Here is a 17,118-nt window from a genome sequence, read left to right as displayed (position 1 = left end):
TAGGATGGAACTAAAAATTATCATCCCAAGTGAAGTAACCCAGAGTCACATGGAATGCATTCAGGACACATTTGGGGATGAAAGTTTTCTATTCTACTAGAGGTGACCTTTTCAGGCTCCATGTCCTTCACTGCTAGGAGTCTCAACTTGAGTCACTCCTTGAAGCATCCTCACTTTTGTCTCAGGTATCTGGCAAGTCCAAAAGATGCCCCCTCCCCCAGTAATGATATTCTGTTTTGCTTGCAGGCAGGAGAGTTCAACCCAGCAGCAGATGGGCACAGATGCGGAACCCCATAGCTGAAGAGTCTTGTGTAAGAGTTGAGGGAAAGATTGAGGGACCTGAGAAGGATAGGGAGGCCATAAGATGATCAAGAGAGTCAACTAACTTGGACCCTTTGTGGCTCGCAGAGACTGAACGACCAGTCAAAGATTAAGCGAGGTTGTGCATACATAGCAGATGTACAGCTTATTCTTCATGCTGATCCCCTAACACCTGGAGTGGGAACTGTCCCTGAATCTGTTACATGCCTGTGGATCTTGGTCCCCTGACTCAACTGCCTTGTTGGGTCTCAGTCAGAGAGGATGGGCCTTGTCCTGTAGTGACTTAATATGCCAGGGTTGGGTCAAACCCAAGGGCACCCTCCCCCTTTACAGAGGAGAAGAGGTGTTGCAGTAAGTATTAATCTGATCTGTGGCTACCAATTCCCATATGGTCTCACTCTGAGCAGTCCACAGCTGCTCCATTAGGGGAGCCTCGTGCTGGGGCTCTGCCACACACTTTCACACTGTCCCCTTGGCAGGTTGTTAGTATGCCTGACCCACACCTACATTCCACAAACCTGGCACAATGCCATGCTAGCCCCAGGAATTTTATAGCTGCTTTCTCCAGGTTGTCTCTGCCACAAGGAACTCTGCCCACATCCCCCACAGCAGCCCAGTAAACTCAAAGCTTTAAGAAACTTGTAATTTATCAATCAGATTTTTATGCTAAATTCTCAATGCACAATACATCCACATGATAAACTCACAGTCAATTAATAAAGATATAAACCACCCACCTAGACAAGAGAAAAATGACCTAGACCACCTGGATCTGGATCATCCTTGTTCATCTCCATCTTGCTTCTCCTCCTTCCTCTTCTCTCCAGACTTACAAAAACGTTGTCCCTGCCCCACTCTCTACTGACCTATCATGTGTGGCCTTAACATCATATTGCAGAGAGGAAGCATTAAGGAGAGACTATGAGGAGAAAACCAGAAGGGAAGGCTGTGTGGAGATGTAAAGTGAATAAATAATTTAATTAATGAAAGTACACTATTATTTTGTGTGTTAAAATTATATGTGCTATATTGTTTTGCACAGATAGACATGTGAAATATTCTGCACTTCCTTTTAATTATCCACCCCACTTACCCTCTGTTATTGAGTACAAATCTAGAATATTTTGTTACATGTACTGGCATGGTATACGTTACTTACTGCCCAATAAACTGCCAAGTTTTTCTCCAAGTTGTTTTATTGTTGAGAATTTTTTACATATGAATTTTTCTGCCACAGCATTATCTAATGAGAACATCAAAAGGCACACAGAAAAACACACACACACACACACTAAACTCGCTCTTCATGCATGCATGCATACACACCTGTAAATACCTATACACACACATATATAAACACAAACATTTGCAAATATATGCATGCCCATACATGCATGTATACACATCCACATGTGCACACCCCAAGACACAAAAGCACATGCCCACCTTCACACACATACACATATACACAGAGGCACTTACACATGTGTATATTTGTTTATTGTGTATATAAGAAACTCTACCAAGAAAATATGTCACATTTTATTAGTATCAAAATAGCTCTTAGTGGAAAGACAGGTAAACAATTATGCTGTAACTCCCTACTCATTGAAGACATGAATTATTGCCTTAAACTTGCTATGTATTTATGAAGGTAAGACTGCATAGAAAACAATGAGGTCAGGGCAGAGCCTGCCTATGGCACAACTAGCCGGGAGATGTAGAGAACATTTTAGAAGGCCATAATGTTTACCAACTGGAGAGTTTTGCAGTGAATCATTAGGAAGTGTTGAGTATGCACATTAATACCATTTGTTACTGTAAAATAAAAGCAAATTAAAAAAATCCATGACACAGCTGCCTCTTACAAGAATCTCCAGTTCCCACCAGGCACTACAGAATATGATGTCAAATCTCTTCATTCCATCATTAACCCTTCTGTGGCCAAAATTCATAATATTGGAATTGTGGCCCAAAACTACCACCACAGAAAGAATGTTGTACTATTCTGGATACACAAGATCATTGGGAGATTTCATGACTCAAGAGCAAGAAAGGAGTATTCCCATCCAGTCAGCAGCTGTGACTCCTGACAGGAAAGGGTATAGAGTTAATCTGATCGATATGCCAGGTCACATGGACTTCACCCTGGAGGTTGAGTGCTGCTTGAGGGTGTTGGATGGAGCCGTGGCTGTTTGAAACCTTGGCTGGTGTACAGGCGCAGACTATCACAGTATGGACACAAACTGACAAACGCAGATTACCCCGGGTCTGCTTTTTAAACAAGACAAGGCTGGAGCGAGTTTTACCTACGCAGTATCAGGGAGAAATTAAAGGCAAAGCCCCTGATTTTACGGCTGGTGAGGCCAGAACTTTCCGAGGAGTGATGGATGTAGTAAACAAAGAAACACTTATTTGGAATTCTAATTCTGGGGATGGAAAAGACTTCGAGGAAAAGCTCCTCTCAGAAGCGAGTGATCCGGAATTGCTTAAGGAAATGGTTCGAAGCTAGGAACTCCTTAATTGGACAAGTTGCAGATTTAAATGATGAATTTGCTGACTTGGTTTTATGTGAATGTAGTGAAATTTTTGATTGGGTGCCAGCTGAAGGCAATACGCAGAGGAGCAGTGGCTCAGACTTAAAAACGAGGGCGTAACCACTTACCTGCCATCAGCTGAGGAGCTGGATGGAGTACGGGCTTCTGCAGTGTTATAAGTACACTGGCATTTAAAGTGCTACATGACAAACAGCGAGGACCCCTGGTTTTCCTGAGCATCTGCTCGGGTACAATGCCCCATAACATTGATAGAAACGGCACGGAAAGGATGAGTCGTCTGCTTTTGCCATTTTCTGTCCAACTGAATCCCTTCCCTGACTGCTGGTAACATTGCTCTAACAGTCGGGTTTAAACTGCCACTGGAGACACCGTAGTGTCATCCAAGTCCATCGCCTTAGTTGCAGCTCACAGAGCGGGAAGGGGAGAAAAGGAAGGAAAAAACCACGCAGCAGAGAGTCTGCTATTGGTGGAGGTGGAGATCCTAGAACCTGTCTTCTTCTGCACCATAGAGCCCACATTAGAGGCTAAGCATCTAGATTTGGATATTGCCTTAAAATGCCTTCATAGTGAAGACCCCAGTTTGAAAATGTAACTCGATCCTGACTCTGGACAAACTGTCCTGTGTGGTATAGGCGTTACATATTGAGATTATTCATGACCGTATCAAGATGTAGTATGGCCTATAGACCTAACTGGGGTCTCTGCAGGTTGCATACAGGGAAACCATCTTAAACTCTGTTCGTGCCACAGATACCCTCGATAGGGTGGTAGGAGACAAGCGACATTTCGTGAGAGCAGAGCTCGAAGTCCGGCCAGTGGAAGAGCCGTGTGCTGTGGCCACGATCATGTATACGGACTGTGTAGATCAAGACTTGCTGCAGGCCTCTCAGGGGGCCATTGAAAGTACCGTCCACAGAGCACGCCTCCAGGAACCTTTACTTGGATGCGCAGTCCAGGGTGTGGTGGTGACATTACACTCACTGATGATTCACGCTGGCACCTTGACAAATATGGTCATTGCTTGCATCTCACGGTGTGTACGAAAGACCCTGAAGGAAGGTGACAAGAAAGCAGGTGCTGGAGCCTCTGATGAGTCTTGAGGTCACAGTGAATAGAGATTAGTACCTCAGCCCTGTCCCAGCAGATTTGGCACAAAGTAGAGAGAACATTCAGGAAATTCAGACTCAACAAAGTTGCTCTAAGATTTGTTCCTTTAGCAGAAATTATGGGATATTTAACTGTGCTTCAAACGCTGACGTCAGGCTCAGCTACGTTTGCCTTAGAGCTGTCTACTTATCAAGCCATCAGTTCTCAAGACCAAAGTACTCTGCTCAACCAGAAAAGTGGTTTGGCCCGTGTGTTGTAGGTCCTTGAAAACGGGAAAGCTGGGGTACTTGCTGGCTTTATTCTCAGTAAGAATGCTGAGCTGGTAAATTGTGCTCTGTGTGGAAAGAACCACACCAGGGCCTGCTTGTCTCTTCTCCAGTGATAAAATAACCTGGTCAGGGTAGCTTACAAAGTGGTTTTTCTCATCACTGAGCTGAGAAAGCCCTCCTTTAATCTTCAGCACCAAGCAGAGTGTGGACCAGATGTATGGCCAGGCAATGATCTCTGAAGTCCACCTAGTGATGAACTTCCTCAGGCAAGGATACGCTGCCTTAACCTCCACAAAAAAACTACCCCTTTGGAATAAGAGTCCAGAAGTCTGTGCCTATGAAAAACAAATCTCATTCAAATATTTTAAAATTATAAAATCAAATGTAATATTTTTTTGGTTGTGAGTCTACTAATTTATAAAGCTATGTGTAAAAATTATCTTTAGAAATTCTAAGTACAGATGAAGGCACTTACTTTAATAGTAGAAGTAGAGTATTTTCTTTTCTTCTAAATTAATTATTCCATTACCTTACATCTCAAATGATATCTTACTTCCTGGTTATGTCTCGATCAACCCACCATCCCATATCTGTCCCCCCTCCCGTTTACCTGTATGAGAGTGCTCCACCACCTGAGCATAATCTTCTGCCCCACTGCTCCAGCATCCCCCTACACTCAGGCATCAAACCTCACCCAGGACAATGAGCCCCCCCCCTTCCATTGCGGTCAGGCAAGGACATCTTCTGCTACATATATATTTGGAGACTTGGATCCCTCAGGGTACACTCGTTGGTTGTTGGTCTAGACTCTGGGATAACTGGGTAGTCAGGCTAGCCTATGTTGTTCTTCCAATGGAGTTGCAATCCCTCTTCACTCCTCCATTCCTTTCCCCAGCTCCCCCACAAGGGTCTCTAAGCTCACTCTGATGGTTGGCTCCAAGCATCCACATCTGCATTGGTCAGTTACTGGTTGGACTTCCTCTGGAAATAACACAAAGGGTTCATGTCAACAAGTGCCTCTTGACCACAGCAACAGTGTTGGGTTTAGTGTCTGAAGACATGATTAGATCCCCAGGTGGAGCAGTCCCCGGTTGGTCATTCCTTCAGTCTCTGTTTCATTTTTGTCCCTGTTCTTCCTTTGGACAGGAACACTTCTAGGCTGAAAACTTTGAGATCGGTGGGTGACCCCATCCCTAGACTAGGACCTTTTCTATCTACTGGAGGTACTCTCTACAGGTTCTGTTTCCCACTTGTCTGTTTATTTTAGCTAAAGTCATTTCTTTCGTGTCTGGAACTCTTTAGTGGCTATTCCCTAATAACTCAATCTCCCTGCTACATGTTTTTGTTTTTCAATTCTTTGACCTTTGCACCTCTTATATATCCTCCAGTTGCAACACTTATTTCCTCCTCCTCCTTTTTCCTCCCCAGTACACCTCCCCCTCCACCTCCCATAATGATCCTGTTCCCCCAATGAAGGACCGAATCATCCACAATCTACTCTTTCTTCCACCTATGCTCCATATAGTCTGTGGGCTGTATCATGAGCATTGAGTCTTTTCGGGGACTAATATCCACTTATTAATGACTACATACCATGTGTTTTCGTTTTTGCCTTGGTTACCTCTCTCAGGATGATAGTTTCTAGTTCTATCCATTTGCCTAAGAATTTCATGAAATCACTGTTTTTAATCACTGCATAGTAAGTACTCCATTGTGTATATGTACCATATTTTCTGTATCTATTCCTCTGTTGAGAGACATCTGGGTTCTTTCCACCTGGTTATTATTAATAAGGCTGTTATCAACATACTACAGCATGTGTCCTTGTTGTATGTTGAAGCATCTTTTGAGTATATGCCAAGTAATGAAATAGATGGGTCCTCAGGTAGCACTATTTCCAATTTCTTTAAGAAACCAACAGACTAATTTATGGTTTTCAATCCTATCAGAAATGGAGGAGTATTCCTTTTTCTCCGGGTCCTCACCAACATGTGCTGTCACTTGTGGCTTTGACCTTAGCCATTCTGACTGGTGTGAGGTAGAATCTTGAAGTCATTTTGATTTGCATTTTCCTGAGGACTAAGGATGTTGAACATTTCTTTAGGTGCTTCTCAGTCATTTGAGATTCCTCAGTTGAGAATTCTCTATTTATCTCTGCACTTGACTTTTTAAAGGTTATTTTTTCCCCTCTGGAGTCTAACTTCTTAAGTTCTTTGTATGTTTTGGATATTAGCCTTTTACCAGAAGTAGGGTTGGTAAATGTCTTTTCCCAGTCTGTGGGCTGCCATTTTGTACTATTGACAGTGTCCTTTGTTTTACTAAAGATTTTCAATTTTAAATAGTTCCATGTATAGATTGTTGCTGTTAAAGCATAAACATTTGGTGTCCTGTTCAGGAAGTTTTCCCCTGTGACAAAGTAATGAGGCTTTTACCCACATTTTCTTCCATTAGATTCAGCATATCTAGTTTTATGTGAGGTCCTTGATCCACTTGGACTTGAGCTTTGTACACAGACATAAGAATGGATCAATTTGTCTTCTTCTACATGCATAACACCAATTGAACCAGGACCATTTGTTGAAAATGCTCTTTTTTCCCACTTTAGCTGCTTTGTCAAATTAAAAGTAACCATAGGTGTATGTGTCCATTACTAGGTCTTCAATTCTATTCTATTGATCTACTTGCATGTCTTTGTACCAATACCATTTCATTTTTATCACTATTGATCTACAGTATAGCTTGAGGTCAAGAATGTTAATACCCCCAGAAGTTCTTTATTGTTTTCACTCTTTTAAAATTTTTACTATTCCAAATAAATTTAAGACCTGATCATGGCAGACCACATCAGCCACTGATTAGGCAGCGTCTTATGACATGTAGTGGAGTGTACACCCAGCCTTGCTCAACCTCTCAGTGCCTCTGCTCAGCTGTGGGTATCAAAACTGGGCCCTTTTTGCTGTGGCTAGAACTTTGAGTGCTATATTGATTGGGTAGAGAGAGAGTGGCAACTTTGTCTTGTCCCTGATTTTCATAAGGTTGCTTTAATTTTCTCTCCATTTAGTTTGATTCTGGTTATATTTTGCTGTATATTGCTTTTATTATATGTAAGTATGCACCTTGAACTCCTGATATCTCCAAGTCTTTTAACATGAATGGGTTTTGTATTTTGCCAAAGACTTTTCTAGCATCTAATAAGATAATCATGTTTTTTTTCTGTAGTTTGTTTATTTAGTGAATTAAATTGATGTATTTTTATATATTGAACCATCCTTGCCTTTCTGGTATGAAGCCTATTTGATCATTATGAATGATTATTATTTTAATTAAACAACTATCTTTTAAAAAAAAAGCAACTCTCTTGCTCTTGTGCTTTTGCAGCCTTGCTCTCCCACCCCTACCCCTCCTCTTCCCTTCCCTCTCCCCTCTTCCTCCATGTGCTCTTTGCTGGCCTCTACTCATCTATTCCTCTCTCTCTCTCTCTCTCTCTCTCTCTCTCTCTCTCTCTCTCTCTGCCTCTACCACCCTCTTTACTCTCCCATGAACTGAATAAACTTTATTCTGTACTATAAAAAAAAGACAAATGTACAGATTTTAAGCATTTATGCATAAAAGTATGCGAATACATTTTGGCAGTAATTGATTTTTTTAAAGGTCTGATAGTATGCATTAATATCTTACTAGTTGGCGATCCAGGGACAAAGGCCTTGTGAGCAGGCATTCCAAGTAACCAGGGTGCAGAGATCACTGCCAAGTGCACGAAAAGTGTGCCCCACACCCCCGTGATTGGTACAGGGAACCAGTAACCCTTTCCCAGCTAGAGGCCTTTGAGTGCAGAATGGACGTTCAGACTATCAGCTACCAAGAACAGTGAAGATCCAGGGACACAGGCCTGGTGAAAAGGCGCTCCGACTAGCCAGGATGCATGGAGATCTCTGCCGAGTGTACAGAAAGTGCACCCCCCACGTGCTTGGTTCAGGAAACCAGTAACCCGCCATTGGGCTGTTCCTAGCCAGAGGCCTTCAGGTGCAGAACAGGCGCTCAGACCATCAGCCACCAAGAACAGCAGAGATCCTGGGACACAGGCCTGGTGATAAGGCATTCCGAGTAGCCAGGAAGCAGGAGATCCAGGGAAACAGGCCAGGTTCAAGGGAGAGGCAAGAACCAATCACTGACAACAAGACTACATATAAACACAGACAACAAGATGGCAAGAGGAAAGCGAAAGAACATACCCCAGAAAAACCAAGACAACCTGGCAACACCAGAACCCAGATCTTCCATCACAGCAAACAGCAGAATGCCAAACACTGCAAAAAAAAAAAAAAAAAAAAAAAAAAAAAAAAAAGACTCAGACCCAAAATCATACCTCAAGATGATGATAGAGATTCTTAAACAAGAACGAGAGAAATAGCATAAATAAATAAAAGCTTTTAAAGAAGAAACAAGAAAAACACTCAAAGAAATTCCTCCTGACACATAATAGTCAAAACGCCAAGTGCCCAAAGCAAAGAAAGAATACTAAAAGTAGTAAGGGAAAAAGATCATGTTACATATAAAGAAAGGCAGACCAATCAGAATCACACCCCTTCATGTTAAACATCTTAGAAAGAACAGGAATTCAAGGCCCATACCTAAACATAATAAAAGCAATATAGTTCAAACCAATAGCCAACACATAACTTAACAGTGAGAAACTTGAAACAATCCCACTAATATCAGGGACTAGACAATGCTGCCAACTCTCCCCCTACCTATTCAACATAGTACTGGAAGTCCTGTGTGAGGCAGTTAAACAGCAAAAGGAAATCAAAGGGATACAAATTGGAAAGGAAGAAATAAAAACATCACAATTTGCAGATGACATGATAGTGTACCTAAGAGACCCCAAAAATTTCACCAGAGAACTTCTACAGCTGATAAACAAGTTCAGCAAAGTGGCTGGATATAAAATTAACTCAAACAAATCAGTAACCTTCCTCTATTCAAAGGACAAACATGCGGAGAAAGAAATTAGGGAAAAGATACCCTTCACAATAGTCACAAACAATAAAAAAAACCTTGTTGTGACTCGAACTAAGCATGTGAAGGACCTGAATGAAAAGAACTTCAAATCTCTATAGAAGGATATCTAGGGATATCTCAGAAAATGGAAAGATCTCCCATGCTCATGGATTTGAAGAATCAACATTGTAAAGATGGACATCTTACCAAAAGCAATCTACAGATTCAATGCAGTCCTCATTAAAATTCCAACTCAATTCTTCATAGATTTGGAAAGAGCATTGTGCAATTTTATCTGGTATAACAAAAGACATAGAATAACAAAATCCATTCTCAACAACAAGAAAACATCTGTGGGAATCACCATCCCTGCTCTCAAGCTATATTACAAGGCAATTGTGTTAAAAATGCATGGTACTGGTACAGAGATAGGCACATGGATCAATGGAGTAGAATAAAAGATCCAGAAATGAGCCCTCACATACATGGTCACTTGATTTTTGACAAAGGAGCTGTAAACATTCAATGAAAAAGGACAGCCTCTTCAACAAATGGTGTTGGTACCAACTCAGCATGCAGAAGAATGAAAATAGAGCCTTTCTTATCTCCTTGTATAAAGCTCAAGTGCAAGTGGATCACAGCTCTCCACATTAAACCAGGTACACTGAAACTGTTTGAAGACAAAGTAGGGAAAACCTTAGAACACATAGGGACAGGATAAAAAATCCTGAACAGAACACCAATGGCTTGTGCTCTAATGTCAAATATCGACAAATGGTATTTAATGAGATTGCAAAGTTTCTGTAAGCTTAAGGACACTGTCAAGAAAAGAAAACGGCAGCCAACAGATTGGAAAAAGATCTTTACCAACCCCCCATCTGAGAAAGGCATACAAAGAACTCAAGAAGTTAGACACTAGAGAATCAAAGAACCCTATCAAAAAATGGAATACAGAACTAAACATAAAGTTCTCAATTGAGGAATATCGAATAGAGGAGGAGCATCTAAAGAAGTGCTAGACATCCTTAGCCATCAGGGAAATGAGAATCAAAACAACCCTGAGATTTCACCTCACATCTGTCATAATGTTTAAGATAAAAAATACAGATGACAGCAGATGCTGGCGAGGATGCGGAGAAATAGGAACACTTCTCTCCTGTTGGTGGGGATGTAAACTGGTACAAGCACTCTGGAAATCAGTTTGGCGGTTCCTCAGAAAATTGGACATAGTACTACTTGAATACTCAGTTATTCCACTTCTGGGCATATACTCTAGATGTGCTCCAAACTACAAGAAAGACACATGCACCACAATGTTCATAGCAGCTCTGTTTATAATAGCCAGAAGCCTAAAGGAACCCAGAAGCTATAAAGAATTCAGATGTCCTTCAGTAAGTGAATGAATACAAAATTGTGGTTTCTTTATACAATGGAGTACTACTCAGCTATCAGAAACAATGACCTTTTGAAATTCTTAAGAAAAAGGATGCATCTAGAGAATATATGAAATTCAAGAAAAAACAAAGGCTAAAAATAGTATGTGAAATCCATTATGCTTAATCTTTACACACCAAGAAAACATTCACTAATTCCAGGTTACATCTTGTTTTACATGTGCTTTATGCTCATTGTAACTAGTAAGATTTTAAGTCATTCTATCAATACTTTAAAAAAATCAAGTACTGACAAAAATGTATTCATGTTTTTATGCAAAAATGGTTTTAAAATCTGAACATTTATCTTTGTTTTTCAAAATAAAGTTGTTCAATTAAAAAATTAGAAAAAAGGAAAATAAAAAGTTTGGTAGACATTTTACTTTCTAAATGGTACTACAATTAGCACATTGGTTTGTTTCAATGAAATAATGATATACTTATGTAATATCAAGGAAGAATTATAATGAATTATTAGTAACAATTATAGGCATATAGGCTAATGATAAAAAATCAACATTATTTCTACTTTTGTCTTTATGTTACTGTAAGCTATATTTTTTCTCATATAGGCCACAGCATATAAGTCTCCAGGGAAGAAAATCCTGTATCCATGTGATATTTCTCAATTAACATGTTTTTGGAGCACCTCTTGGTCAGCAGCCTCTTGAGGTATATATAATGGTTTCTTTTCTCTTTAATGGGAGATTCCATGTGGCAGTGTATGTGAGAGGACACTGAGACCGCAAACTATGCCAAGGTGCTTTTGTTCTCATTCAGGTAAATAAATAAGTAGCAGTATACTTAACCATGATAGAACTGCTTATGGTCAGATGTTAGTTTGTGCTTAGAATAGCAGTGGACACGATTTACATTCTATAGGAATGTGTTCATGGGAACATATAGCAAAAGCAGAGAGCAGTTAGGAAAAGGAATAGGGCAACACAGGGAAACAGTCCTTAAACATCAGCTGAAGTATGGAAAAGGCCTTTGAGCTTGAATCATACTCTAAATAGCCTTGAGTAGGGAGACAATTTTATGTTATTTTCTTCTACCTTTATGCCATAATTTACCATCCTATGCTCACAGATCATGATTGAATGGATGAACTTATAGCCTATGAACTGATAACTAAGGAAAATAACAAAAATACATATAAATAAAAGAGAAACTTTGTGTTTATTTCTTCACTGGCTTTTAAACATAGGTGGGAATGAACTATTCTCCTGTGAAATATTTGGTGACTATTATGTAACACAGAACTAAATTTATCAGTATTATTCATGTACGAAATTCCATGCAGGACTGTTATAAATACCTGATCAGAAGTAAAATTTAACAAATGACCAAAAGACCTTGTGCTGAAAACAGACATTTGATGAAATATCAGTTTTGAATTTCAAAACAAGATAGTACTTAAAAATACCAAAAGTGTAATTAGTATTCTTGTTTTTATCTGTGGTTTATAGTTGGAGTTTCTACATTCATTGGTTTCTGCTCAGTGGTCTGATCAGGAAGGTTTTTAAAAAGGTGACAGTCACATAAATATTTATTTGAAAATGATATAGAGCTATTTATATCTCCCTGACTATTAAGTAGGTATAGTATGTTCTAAACCAAATTTAAGAAATTTGGACAATCTGCAATGTGAAAATACAGACATTTATTTGGCAGAGATAAAATCATAATTCAAATATTTTATGCCTAATTTACAGTAAGCTTTTCCATTTTCTTTTCCCAGTTATATACTGGATTTTCAAATTTCATAGTTCTTATGAATCTAGGTCTATACATCCATTTTATTTTTATTTTTATTTTATTATCAATCTTTTGAAGCTTAATAATAATTTTATTAGCATTAATAAGAAAAGCATCCAGTAAAGGCAAATTTTAAGTCTCAGAAGCACCCCAGGAGAGAAAGGAGGCTTTTTGTGTGTGAACACATGTGCAAGAATAAGAGAGGGGGGAATTAATTAAGCCAGCATGGAAGTCAGGCACAGGTTGGGAGTGGAACTTTAAAGAAATAGTGTGAAAGACAAAGAATCAGAGGAAGCAGACTTAAGACAATCTTAGGAGAGAACTTGAAGTATTAAAATCAAAGATTATAATTTATATTTTCTATCACTTCATAATCTTACTCAATCTTTCTTCTCTAGATCAAAAGAACCCTACTATATAATATGGTAAATATTTTCATAGAGTTATGAAGAAATAGTTCTACAGTATTGTATGTATGTGTGTTTATAATTCACATGTCTATTAATGCTCAATGAATAAATAATGTTCCTCATAGACATTGCTGCAATGAAAATGGAAAAACATTTTGACATGACAATGTTTTCTTCCGTATTTACATTCTTTAAGTGGAAATTTTTATATTATATTGTAGTTCTATTTTAATCTTTTAAATCTTTTCTCTTGTCCTTTTTCTACATTCTAATCTGCTCAATTCTCTTTTTGTATTGTGTTTTTGAAAAGTAAATATCCAGAGTCTTAAGCATATTAGATAAACATATCAATATTGTGTTGCAAATCTAGTCTTGATGTTAGTACTTGAAATGTCTCTATACACTTTAAAATGGGCATATTAGTTTACATTGTCATCAACAATTTATAAAAATATCCTCTTCATAATTAAAAATTATGAGTATGTGTTCTTGTTCCCAAGTCTATGTTCTATACTTATGGAAATCTCATGGAAACAAAGGGGTATCAATTTCTCTGAAATTTTAATTTTTCACTGCTAGAACTACTGTAAGCTGCTTGCCATAGATGTCAAAAACAAAACTAGAGTATTTTGCAAGAGATTCAAGTTGCTCTTATCTTTTGAGCCACCTCTCCAAGTCTGAATATTATTTAAAGAACATAAATTAAACATCATTACCTTTTGGATTTTTGATGAAATAAGTTTTTTATAGGTGTTAAATAGTACTTTAAAAATAATTCATACTTTTTGTTATTTATTATAATTAGAACATGTTCACATATCTGCCTCTGGTTTAGTTGTAATGTGATAGTTAAAATAGTTTTCACAACTTGGAGATCCTCCTATTCTTTTTATATAAGTATAATGTATAGTTTCTCTCATTTTCTTTTTCAGGTATCCTTACCTACAAAGTAAATGGAAGGTGTGAATCAGTCTATAGTATCAGAGATTGTGTTCGTGGGACTCACCAATACTTGGGGCATCCAACTATTCCTTTTTGTGTTCTCTTCCATATTTTATGTAGCAAGCATGACTGGAAACTCTCTAATTGTCTTCACTGTGGCATCTGATCCTCATTTACACTCTCCAATGTACTTTCTGTTGGCTAACCTCTCCTTCATTGACTTAGGTGTATCTTCTGTTATTTCCCCCAAGATGATTTACGATCTCTTTAGAAAGCACAAAGTCATCTCTTTTAGAGGTTGTGTCACTCAGATCTTCTTCATTCACTTCATTGGTGGTGTGGAGATGGTGCTGCTCATAGCCATGGCAGTGGACAGATATGTGGCCATATGTAAACCTCTTCATTACCTGATTATTATGAGCCCAAGGATGTGCATCTTGTTTTCAGTGGCCTCCTGGGTGGTTGGCTTTATGCATTCTCTGGTTCAACTGGCTTTTGTAGTAAATCTACCATTTTGTGGACCAAATGTGTTGGACAGCTTCTACTGTGACTTTCCCCGGTTCATCAAACTAGCCTGTGTAGACACATACGGACTGAAATTACTGGTCTCTGTCAACAGTGGATTCATGTCTGTGGGCTCCTTCTTCATACTGGCTATTTCCTATATTGTCATCATATTTACTGTTCAGAAACACTCTTCAAGTGGTTCCTCCAAGGCTCTGTCTACGCTTTCAGCTCATGTTATGGTGGTCATCTTATTCTTTGGTCCTGTGATTTTCATCTATACACGGCCTTCTTCTTTCATACACCTGGATAAATTTCTGTTTATATTTGATGCAGTTGTCACTCCCTTTCTGAACTCAGTGATCTATACATTCAGGAATCAAGAAATGAAAATGGCAATGATGAAAGTACTTAATCAGATAATGGGTTACAGACAAATTATTAAACACTTGCACTCTGACCAGTCTTAAATAAATATAGATGTTTATTGTTAAGAAATTTCTGAAAAAATATTTTCTTGCCTATTTTATATGCTTATGCATGGTTATATGTGTTTTTTAATATGTAGTAAAGAATAATATGTGTTATTAGACTACATGGGAGAAAATATTTTTATCTATATATCTGACAAAATATAACTAGTAACATTATATAAAGACTTGAGATATCTATAAAAATCCTAATAAAATGGGCTATAGAGCTAAATAGCAAGTTCTCAAAAGAGAAGTTACAAATGTTGGTAAATATTTTGGAGAATATGGATCTCTGAACAATCCAACTTCTAAAACAAGGCTATTCTCCAAGTAGTGGCACTTGGATACCAACCCAGCCACAAAACTGGGTTTGACCTACAATCTCTCTAACCTGCAAAGTGCTCTGGGGTAATGCTGACTCAGATCTTGTGAAAATGGCCATCCGATGACTTGTCTAACTTAAGGCCTAAACCACAAGTTGGAACTCATGCTTTTTGTTGCCTGTAGGGCCAGGAGTCACAAGAAGTGGATAGCCCACAGACCTAGAGTAGAGCTACATATGGCTGACAAAAAGGCAAAAAGGCAACAAAATATTTATTAATGATATTCTGCTATACTAATAGATTGGCATCTAGCCTAGTAATTATCAGAGAAGATCCTTTGAGCATCTGATGGAAACAGATGCAAAGACTCACAGCCCAACATTATGTTAAACACTGAGTTTCTGGAATCCTGTAAAAGATGTGGTTGAAGGATCTTAGAGCATATGCCATTGGTGTTCTCTTCAGGAATATTATCCCCATGCCTATGTGTTCCAAGCTCTTCCCCACTTTCTCTTCTATTAGTTCCGGTGTATCAGGTTTTATGTGGAGGTCTTTGATCCACTTGGACTTGAGCTTTGTACAAGGAGAGAAGAATGGATCAATGTTCATTCTTTTACATGCTAACCACCAGTTTTACCAGCACCAATTGTTGAAAATGCTGTTTGTTTTTTACTGGATTGTTTTAACTCCTTTGTCAAAGATCAAGTGACCATAGGTGTGTAGGTTCATTTCTGTGTCTTCAAATATATTCCGTTGATTTACCTGCCTGTCTCTGTACCAATACCTTTCAATTTTTATCATGCTTGCTATATAATACATCTTGAGGTTGGGGATTGTGATTCCCCCAGAAGTTCTTTTATTCTTGAGAATGTTTTTCACTATTATGGGTTTTTTAATTACAAATGAATTTGCAAATTGGTCTCTCTAACATTATTAAGAATTGAGTTAGAATTTTGATGGGAATTGCATTGAATCTGTAGATTGCTTTTGTAAAGATGGCCACTTATTCTATATCAATCCTGCTGATCCATGAGCATGGAAGGTCTTTCCATTTTCTGAGATCTTCTTTATTTATTTATTTTTCTTCAGAGTCTTGGAAGTTCTTGTCATACAGAACTTTCAATTGCTAGGTTAGAGTCACACCATGGTATTTTATATTGTTTGTGACCTTTATGAAGGGTGTCATTTTTCTAATTTCTTTTTCAGCCTGTTTTTGAGTAGAGGAAGGTTGAGTTAATTTTATATTTAGCATTTTTGCTGAAGTTGTTTATCAGGTTTAGGAGGTCTTTGGTGGACTTTATGGGATCAGTTAAGTATATTATCACATCATCTGCTTATAGTGATATTTTGACTTTTCCCTTTCAAATTTGTATACCTTTGACCTCTTTTTGTTGTCTAATTGCTATGACTAGGACTTTCAAGTACTATATTGTATAGGTAAGGAGAGGGTAGGCAATATCCAAGATACAATCCACAGAGCACATGAAGCTCAAGAAGTTTGAAGACCAAAGAGTGGATGCTTCAGTCCTTCTGAGAAGGAGGAACAAAATATTCACTAGAGGAAATACAAAGTGTGGAGAGAGACTGAAGGAAAGGTCATCCATAGAAGGCCTCACCCAGGGATCCATTCCATATACAGTCACTAAACCAGACAATATTGTGGATACCAGAAAGTGCATGCAGACAGGAGCCTGCTATAGCTCTTTCCAGAGAAGCTGTGCCAGAATCTGAGAAACACAAAGTTGGATTCTGTCAACCAACAATTAGACTGAAAACTGGGCTTCCAATGGAGGAGTTAGAGAAAGGACTGAAGGAGCTGAAGGTGATTTGAAATTTCATAGGAAGAGCAACAATATCAACCAAACCAAGTCTTTGTGAGCTTCCAAAGACTAAACAACCAAATAAAGAGTATATATACATGGAGGGACCTATGGTTCCAGCCCCATATGTAGCAGAAGATAGTCTTATCGGGCTTCAAGGATAGGAGAGGCCCTTGGGCCTGTGAGGGCTCAGTGCCCC

General features: G+C 38.7%; 1 protein-coding gene and 1 pseudogene across 2 annotated transcripts; both read left to right on the top strand.

Annotated features, from left to right (window-relative positions):
• Nucleotides 1-2,066: 2,066 nt before the first annotated feature.
• On the top strand, nt 2,067-4,245 carry LOC308431554 (ribosome-releasing factor 2, mitochondrial-like; annotated as a pseudogene). Its single transcript has one exon. The product of its transcript is annotated as a ribosome-releasing factor 2, mitochondrial-like (transcript).
• A 9,559-nt stretch (nt 4,246-13,804) lies between these two features.
• Nucleotides 13,805-14,773, top strand: LOC308431581 (olfactory receptor 4F3/4F16/4F29-like; the record flags this gene model as incomplete). The annotated part of the gene is made up of 1 exon (XM_080931100.1): nt 13,805-14,773. The coding sequence occupies exon 1, from the start codon at nt 13,811-13,813 to the stop codon at nt 14,771-14,773; it is 963 nt and encodes a 320-aa protein (XP_080787226.1). The 5' UTR covers nt 13,805-13,810.
• Between the last annotated feature and the right edge of the window lie 2,345 nt (nt 14,774-17,118).

This window comes from Micromys minutus (assembly GCF_963924665.1).
Source record: "Micromys minutus genome assembly, chromosome: 17".
Lineage (NCBI taxonomy): Eukaryota > Metazoa > Chordata > Mammalia > Rodentia > Muridae > Micromys > Micromys minutus.
This window is presented reverse-complemented; position numbering and strand designations above follow the sequence as displayed.